The following is a 9,139-nucleotide window of genomic DNA, read 5'->3' as shown; positions in this document are numbered from 1 at the left end:
CCCAGCGCCCCACTGAGAGCAGGCTTTCCCCAGGAATCACAGTCCAGGGCTGGGGTGCGGTGCCAATCCTGGCCAGGCTTCCCTGGTTCCTCAGGCATGAACACCATCCTTTTCCAGTGTTGTGGGAGAACACAAGGGCGACTCGCAATTCTCCCAAGCCAGGGACCATAGACTCCACGGGTGATTAAAGCCCCCTTGTTTGCTTCCTTGTGCCCTTTCCTCTCTCTGACACTTTAAGCAAACAGATCTCTCCTGATGTTTTTTCAATCTGTGCCCGGCAGGGGAGGGAGGAGGGGAGCTGATGATATGGCTGTCTACCAAGGACCTTGCTGCCAGCCCTCGGCTCCCAAAGAGTTCGGGGCAGACCCAGCCCAGGCCAGCAGAGGCTGCAGCCTGGGCCTGCGACCTCTGCGCTGTTCCCTCAGACCTTATGGACCTGCAGCAGTCTCCTTACTGTCTGGTCATTCAGGGTCCGATACAATTACTGGACTTCTGCTATTTTCCTATATGCTGGGTCACTGTTGGCTGTTTGCTGTGTTCCTCCGCAGAACAGCTGTTTTTTTCCCCATGCGCAGGGGGAAGCAAAATCCTTTGTCCTACTCCACCGCTATCTTCTCCATCTATCACGGGCTTTTTAAAACCTGCGATACAGTGCAGCCGCAAAAAGTGAACTATGATATAGTGAGGGAGGACTGTAAATGTAATAGCCTACAAGAAGATAATGATGACTTCATTAACATAATAAATATATCAACTAACTAACTCATGGGCTTTATTGCTTTATATCTGTGTACTGTAAGAATTATTCCTGTGCAGTCTTATGTCTTACATCTTACACCAAAGAGCAGCAGATCTACAATGAGGGGGATTTAGAGATGCCAAGGCTACCTGCACATGAATGTCAGGTACTTAGGGGTTAATGAGGACCAATATCCACAAGGAACAGAAGACTTCTATTGTGCCCTTCACTATGAAAGCCTGATCTAGAAGAAAGACCTTTCTGGTGAGCAAGGAATAAAGTTAAGCAAAGTAAATAGACTTGAGGATCCTCAAGTGAATGTTAGCCCTTCAGTTTCCTGGTCCACCTGACACACCTGAGGCCTCTTGTCCACTTTTCCCAGGGACTTCCTCCAGAATCTCTAAATCAATTCTGTCAACTTCCCATAGTGTCCCAACACATTGCCTTTCTTCTCCAGGGTCAGGGCATAGAACACCTGCTTATTTTTATCACCCTAAGTGGCAACTGTTTGTAGGGGACTCAAAATTTCATGACTGGGAGGTCAGAGGTTTGTGGGGTTAAGACTTGCAGTCCTCCCATTTCCTGTTCACACGTGGGCTGGTGTACACTGAGGAGCACAGACCTCAAGGATGGCCAGCACACCTGCCCCGTGTGGGGAGGGTCAGGAAGAACTTAGAGAAGAGGTGGCCATCATGGCTTTCAGGCAGTTCTTTCTTGGACTGGCCATGTGTGACATCAGGTCCCCAGGTAAAACTTGTGTACTGTGAAAGAGCCTCCCACCCAGTAACCTCTATTCCTGCTGCAAAGGAGCTCAGAATGGAAGGAGAGTCCTTGATATGTGAGAATCTTCTCCTGGTGAGGAACACCACTGGGTCCCACCTGGAAGCCTCCTGGTCCAGGACAGGTCACAGAAGCAGAGCCTCAGATGCCTTTTTTGTACACAGCCTGGGTAGTCACTATGACACTGAGAGGGCTTGAAGCCACTTTTCAGTGGTTGCTTTTTTTTTTTGTAATTTACTCAGTCTTTACTTTGTCACTGAATCTGTTGGCCTTCCAGAACTCTGGGATTGGGGTGGGGTATGTGCTTGTAATTTGATGTGTAAGACTTTGTGTAGCTTTGGATAACCTTCCTCCTAAGTTGAGATTCTTGGCCACAACACAGAAAAAAGATGTAGCCATCCTAGGACAATGGCGTTATAGCAAGAGTTGCTGAACAAGAGGAAGGGAGCCATCTCCAATGCCCCAGACCCTTTGCTGGTAGTAGGTCTCCCTTGGCAGTTCACTGCTCATTGCAAGAAGTCATGCCATACTTAGGGAACTGAGGGCTGTGGGCAGGGGCTAGTGAAAGAGCAAAGAAGAGGTGCAGCCACTCACATGTGTTCCTGAATTCTCAGGGCAACCTTCTCAGGGGCTCTTCAGTGCACAAGTCAGGGAGGGGGGGGGAGTGGTAACATGCCTTATGGATTCTGTCAGATGAAGCACATGGGTGATGTGGGAACCATCACAGATCCTTGCAACCTTCGGTAAAGCCCAACATATATCTTTCCATTTTTGATACTTGTTCTCAAACTGAAAGAAATTTATTGCCAAATAAATTTCTTAATGAGTTGGATGAGGCCTACTTTTGATGTTATATATCCTGGAGAGCATCATGTATTGGTAAAATAAGGCCCTTTTACTCACGTTGTTCATTGTTAGGGGTCATGATCTGAAAAGCACTTGTCACTTGATTGAGCAAATGTGAAAAAATAAGCCTGTGGTGCCCATGTCACTGAGGTCCATGTGTTCTTTTGGAGAAGGGCCAAGACTGACAGAGGAATCTGCCACTCAGAATCATTTCTAATGGTTTATCACCCATGGCACATAGGCCCTTCTTTGATTTTATTCAAAGCTGGGACACACAGACCCTCTCTGTAGAAATAAATTGTGTCCTGCAAAACACTGCTCACACTGAGTTCTTTGCAGACTGGAGTGGCACATGTAGAGTCAATGCCATGTAGAATCTGACAAATGACGTGTATGTCATCCATCTTGGTAAAAGGAAACAAGGATGTTAATGCAGGGGAGGTGACACATGAAAACAAGTGTCACCAGATGATACATGAATTGTATCATTATGTTAACATGGACATCATGATCCAGAAGTGATGATGTCTCTAAAGTTTTCATCCCCCTTGTTCCTGTTCCCCAGTTAGACACAGAGAGCTGAAGGAGCCCTGGCATTTCCACCACTGCTGAGGGACACCTGTCACCAGTGTGTCCTGCTGAGGACCGTGTTCCAGGGATTCTGTTTGTCCTGGGATAACTAGTACCCACCCCACCCACCACCCTCCTGTACTCTTAGTTCTAAAATGCAGTATATAGGATTAGAAAATAACAATACCAGTCATTTAGAAGTGATCATAAAACAGGATGTAAAGTGATTGAAAAGTAATGATCTTAGTTCAACTAAAAGACATCCCACTAGAACCAGAGCCAAATTCAGAAGCACACTCAATTAGCATTTAGAATAAATCAACATTGCACCTTGGGAAAACCCATTATATTCAGTTTGATATTTGCCTTTGAGGGTAAGGTGGTTTGTTTTGTTTGACTTTGCACTTACATTTTTCTTTTTAGTTGCGTAATTGAAACAACTCACTTTTACTGCCAGTTACTCTGCTGAGCATTGTTCCTAAATTAATTTATTCACCCTCAAACAAGTTGTTTGCTTCCAGCTTTTTTGTACAGATGAGGAAACTGAGGCTGACAGGGTCAGCACCTTGCTGAAGACCTCAGAAGTAGAAAGTTCCAGAGCTGAGTTTGAACCCAGGTAGGCCCTAAAATTGGGCACTTCTTCACAACTCAATAAGGGAACACATCCTAAATTTGAAAGATCCAAACAGAATTTTCAAATTCAGAACAATGTGTAAAATTGCCCCATTAGAATTCTGCTGTGGGCAGGATTGAAACTCTACAGTAATCTGAGAGTAGTTGACTTTACATTTTCATATATTTCTTCAAAAACAAGATGTGTGCCTTGGTGTTTTCAGATTCCTTGTTACATCTGTGAGTAAATTTTCACAACTTTATCTTTCAAGCTTTGCCTGTTTGAACTGTGTGAACTTCAGTGTATTCTAGTTGCTGCTGGAGTTCCTGTTGCCAGTGGTGCCCTTATCTCCAATGCATCACAGGGTGAGACAGGTTTATGGGAAGAAATGGTGGTTCACGGGCTGCCCTGCATGTAGCTCCATCACCAACTTTCATCTGTTCTCACAGTTTTTCCCAGCAGGTTATCGTAGATTTCTCTGAGAGGTGATCCACCACCTACATACCATGACCAATTCATTGGTTCTTTTTTTGTTTGTTTTTTTTCTTCTTGTTTGAAGAAAATGACACCAACAGGATGTAGGCCTTCATTATTTACTAGTCTTCAGTTCTAGGACAGTTTTAGCTTCATAGAAGATGGAGCACAAAGTATACCCTTTGTATACAGCACTGCTGTCTACCCATATTTCCAGACAGGCACAGCTTTCCCTGCAGTCAGCATCACACTCCTGGTGACATCTTTGTGCAGACAGAGTGTAATTGCTGAGTGGTGGGATCAGAAGACGTTTAGTTTACAAGAAACAGCCACACTGCCCTCCAGAATGGCAGCCATGTTTGGCATTCCCAGCAGCAAAGAAGAGCAGGTCCCATTGCGCCACAGAGGAAAGCACTGGGGCAAGTGGTGTCGTGTTGCCTCAGCCTCTCCTGCATCCCCATGGTGGCCTGGGCACAGCAAGCCCTCTGCTTCACGTGGCCCAGTCTGTCTCCAGTCACAAAATCATCCCTGTCCCACTGTATGCTGGTGTTTCAAGGTAACACACAGGGGTTCCTGTGTTCCCTACCAGCCCCCTGGTTCATGGTGTCTGGTCTTCCCTCATGCTGTTCCCACGGAAGTGATTCTCCCAACAACACTTCATGTCAAACTCTGTTTCTCCTAAGAGGACCTCCAACATGGTCTTCTGTACCCATACTGCTTGCTAACACCTTTCCTCAGAACAGTCTGTGCCCCACAGGCTGCCTTGGGATGTCTGAGTGTGGTTGGGGACAGGAGGAGGACAGGCCCTGTGCACACTGCTGCTGCTGGGACCCTGATGACCCAGCAGGTGCTATCTTCATTACAGACAAGAGAACTGTCAGTTAAGAAACTTTTCTGCTTGATTTGATGTAACCATCAATACACCTTGTTTCAACCATTAGATGATAGAGATAGCAAGGTACTCTTCCTGTTGGCATGGAGTTCTCTCCAGACCCAGACACCACTGATATCTTCACAAGTGTCCCATGTCATGGACCTTTCTCCCTCAACTTTCCAGAGTGACCCTTAACCTGCATGCATCCTTTTGCACTAAGATGAACCAGAAGCAAACATACCAGGACTATGTGCCTGGGCTCTTCTCTGTGCCAGATGCTAGGCTGAGACAGATGAGCAAAACCAGTCATTGCCCACAATTAAGAAGCTAATTATAAGGAGGTTCCCATCAATCAACTGATTGTACATTTTTGAAACTCCAGTTAAGAAGCTGAATCTTGGTGAGTGCCTGCTAATCAAGTGATCATAGTTTTGTAAAACTTTAGCTACAGTTTTTACCACCAAGCAGATGGGCATTGTGCCAGCAATGCTGACGACTGACCAAGTCATCGGGGATGTGACCATGATGGTTGGCATCAGGCCTCAGTGAGGAAGGGAGGGCTGGAAGGCAGGCCTTGTGTCCTGCCACATCAGAGTGGGCAGGACCTGTGAGGCTCACTGGGTACAAATAGCCTGGGCTCCCCCAGCTGCTGAGTCCAGCTGCTAATTGCTCATTGTGTGCTAAAGCTGAACTCAAAGCAACATCAACCATGAGACTGTCCCTGTGTGTCCTGCTGGTCACTCTGGCCCTTTGCTGCTATGAGGGTGAGTATCACTTCTGAATCAGACTACCACCAGCCCAAGTAAGTAACCTTTTATGAAACAGGTCATTTTTGTAAGGAAGAGGGATGAATGGATCAGAATCCAAACCAGCCCTGCTATTTGTGGACTAAGCCACTGAACTCCAAAGTCTCCTGCATCAGTTCCCAACACCCTGGAACTTTCCAGAAAACCCTCTCAGGCCACTTTGAAGAACTACCCATCTGAACCCTGACTCCCTGTCTAGGACTTATGTTCAGAAGCAGCAGGGTGTGATAAGATTTGGATGTGCATCATGGTTCTGCCATCAGCAGCACTGTGCTTGAACAAATGTTCAACCTCCAAGTCTCCTCTCATCCTTGGTTTCCACAGCCAACAGCAAGAGCTGCTGTGATCGTGTAGTGAGAGAAAGGGTGTCAGAAGCCAGCTCTGGGTCTCATCAGCTCTTCTCCTTCCCAGAGTCTTTGGTGCCAGTGGAGTCCACAGCTCTCAAACTCTGTCTTTCAGACTCATAGAATGCTGCACCTAAGAGGGTTTTTGGAGAGTTTTCAGTTCAAGAAGAGCCAGTGTGCTATGGCTCTCTCAGGAATCAGTCAGGAGCAGCTGTGCTCAATACACCACAGGCCCTGCTCCTTTTCTGGGAATCCACCTAGGATTGGAAGAACCAGTAAAATCTGAGGGCCACACTAGCTGTGGTTCTAAGAGACTTCTAGCCAGTCTTCCAACAATACTTCGTTGTGTTGTCACACCCTTGTTTTTGAATATTTCTCTTCCTTCTGGTCTTCTGAATGTCTCCTGTTTCCACATGTTTCATCTGATCTGACCTCTCCCATCTCTGCAGAGCTGCTGTCTGATCAGGTCATATGGGAGCCTAGCTGGGCACATGCCCTGCTGCGGGTGGTTAAAGATATGGGGGCAGAGTGTGGAGTGGGGATGGAGAACTCAGACTAAGAAGCATGGTGACTTCAGTTCTGGGGGAAATCCCCTTGGAGCCGAAAGCAGGCACCCATTGCCAACCCCACCATCTCAAAGGAATTCTGTATCCAATGAAGACCAGAGGAGCTACTTGTGGTTGTTGTGTAAGCCTCAGATTCCTTTCTGACCTTCTTAGCTGTCTTCACCCAATGACATAATTCTACTGTTTAATTTGCTCTCAAAAGAGTATCTGTCAACATTCCATCATTGCCCCTGCTTCTTTTCAGACTTGCTCCCTGTTCTCTGATCTCTGTGAGATTCTCCTGTCCCACTCTGCTGGAAAGACTGGTCACTGAAAGGTTTTCTCCCACGATGTCCAAGACCGAAGAATGTGTCAGTCTTATGGCAGTACAAACTCTAATTTCTGAAATCCAGGGAAAGTGAATTTCAGCAGAGCAGGAGAGCCTTGGAAAGGCCTGAGTGTACTTTATGCAGTAAAACAGCTGAACTCGGGCTCAGTGAACCTGTTTTATAAGACCAGCCCTGGTGCAGCTACATGATTTGTGCAGTCACAACTTCTAGGATTTTCCATTGTCATTGTTACCAATATGGGATTGGACAGTAAAACTCCTGGTATTCCCTGCCTAAGGTCAGGTGACCATGGGGAAAATGTGACTTCCTTCAATCAATTGTATTCCTTTTCCTCTGTTACAGCAAATGCAACAGTTTGTCCAGCTTATATGTCTCAAGTTAGAAGCTTATTATTTGACCCTGCAAAGCTTTACGATATCAATCTTCTGAAATTTCTTCTGCCTAGAGAATCTGTTGATGCCAAGATGGGTGTGAAGCAATGTATAGATTTTATGCCTAAACAGGACAGAGAGAACATTTTCAACGTTTTGGTAAATTGTCCCGTCTTCCTCTGTAGGGGCTTCTGTTCAGCTGAATGGCCAGGAGAAAAATCATGGTGCTACACTGTGGGCACAGGGTGGGGAGGCACCGTGGAGGCACATGCCCCACATCTCATGTCTGACACAGTGGCCTGTGGCAACAGGGTGGATAATGACATGACACCTGCTGAGCTAGACTAAAGCTGCATAGTACACGTGGCATGTTCCTTCTTCTCTGGTCACCTCTTTGGGCATGTGTACCCACAGTGTCCTGGGGAGGACAACCCGGACCCAGGTGGTGATAAGGGCAGAGGCAGCTGCCTCCCTGCCTGGGAGGTTTCAGAGGTCAGAGGGCCAGTTCCCTCACACAGTGGCTCAGTCCCTGGGGAGTGTCATGGAGTTTGGGGAGAGTTGGAGAGGAGAGAGCAGGACTGAATATGGCCCAGTCTGTCTGTCAGTATGGAGGGGTGTCTGACTGGGGGCTCCACCAGCTCTCACAGAGAGAGCCCCTCCCTGTACCTCTGTCCTCATCAATCACAGCCAATGAACAGAGACCCTGCCTGTTACATCCTCTGCATCCTCTCGGGGAGCTGAAATACTTCTGTTATGTGTGGGGATAGAAATCAGATATTTACAATTGTTTTTCAAATTGTCCACCCCTTGAATGAAGTTGGGTTTGGTACAAATTCCCACACAGGCTAGAAACTCAGTGTGATGTCCACGTGCTGTCAGGTTGATTTCCTCAAGGACACAGTGCATCTTCTGTAGGCAGAAGGTCCCACACTCCCCCATCTTTATCTCACCCTGCATTCACTTTGGAGTGAAAACATAGAGCTCTCACACCTGGACTCAGAGGAAGGAAATCCTGGGCTGCTCAGTGCAACCCCTGCACCTCTCCTGGCTCCATTAGAGACCTGATTCCCAAGGCTGAGTCACTCGGGGTTTATTTGTCAGGCTATAGACATGTTATTCCCTGTCCTGCATGGTTTGTTGTGACTGCACCAGGACTATTGAATTCCCCAACCACTTGGTTCTCCTGCCTAATGGCTCCATGTTTCTTTACTGGGTGTGATGTAATTCTCATGTCGGTGTAAACAGAAGTCCCTGTGAACATGTCATCTCCAGGGGCAGCATGACTGACATCCCCTGTCTCTCTTTATTTCAGAAAAATATAGAGTCTGAATGTAACAAGTAAACTCTAAAAAAAAATGTCTTACACACGAGAGCCTCTGTCATTCAAGGATGATGTGATCACCCCCCGGAAAATGTGTAGGTTTCAAAGTCTTGCTTCAATAAAGTACTTACCCTGCACTTCTCTACCTGTCTTGCTTTCATCCAAGTGTCTGTCCCTGGAGTTGGGGTGGTTCACCTCATGAAATGGCCATTAAGTAGTGTCCACAGTACATTCTAGAGACTCAGTGTCCAGTGACCACAGTGCCCTGAGGGAGGGATCCCAGAGAGACTGCTGACTCAGGAGCAATCCCTCATCCTCTACCGATGCCCAGTCACAGGGCTGGGAAAGAATAGGAGGGTGAGTGGTTAAAGTCACTCCAAAGGGTCTTGCCCCTGGCCTGGCTGAGGGAAGTGCCACCTCCCTGAGCAGTCACGCAGTTCCCAACCAGCAGCCCCACAGCCATTCCATCCACATCAGAAGCACAAACAGCCTGCCTGGTCCTCACC

At 47.1% G+C, this 9,139-nt stretch overlaps 1 protein-coding gene across 1 annotated transcript; it reads left to right on the top strand.

Moving 5' to 3' along the window:
* The first annotated feature begins 5,605 nt into the window (after positions 1–5,605).
* LOC128627150 (secretoglobin family 1D member 2-like) lies at positions 5,606–8,654 on the top strand. The gene is made up of 3 exons (XM_053663667.1): positions 5,606–5,660; positions 7,284–7,471; positions 8,625–8,654. Exons 1-3 carry the CDS (start codon positions 5,606–5,608, stop codon positions 8,652–8,654), a joined length of 273 nt encoding a protein of 90 aa, XP_053519642.1.
* Positions 8,655–9,139: the final 485 nt, after the last annotated feature.

This window comes from Artibeus jamaicensis, unplaced genomic scaffold (assembly GCF_021234435.1).
Source record: "Artibeus jamaicensis isolate MK-2021 breed Jamaican fruit bat unplaced genomic scaffold, CSHL_Jam_final contig_3244, whole genome shotgun sequence".
Classification (NCBI taxonomy): domain Eukaryota; kingdom Metazoa; phylum Chordata; class Mammalia; order Chiroptera; family Phyllostomidae; genus Artibeus; species Artibeus jamaicensis.
This window is presented reverse-complemented; position numbering and strand designations above follow the sequence as displayed.

Bases quoted from the DNA above. Each gene is read 5' to 3' on its own strand.
- LOC128627150 (XM_053663667.1), top strand. From the start codon at position 5,606: ATGAGACTGTCCCTGTGTGTCCTGCTGGTCACTCTGGCCCTTTGCTGC. The intron at 5,661-7,283 runs GTGAGTATCACT...CCTCTGTTACAG, and splicing joins GGCCCTTTGCTGCTATGAGG to CAAATGCAACAGTTTGTCCA. The intron at 7,472-8,624 runs GTAAATTGTCCC...TCTTTATTTCAG, and splicing joins AGAACATTTTCAACGTTTTG to AAAAATATAGAGTCTGAATG.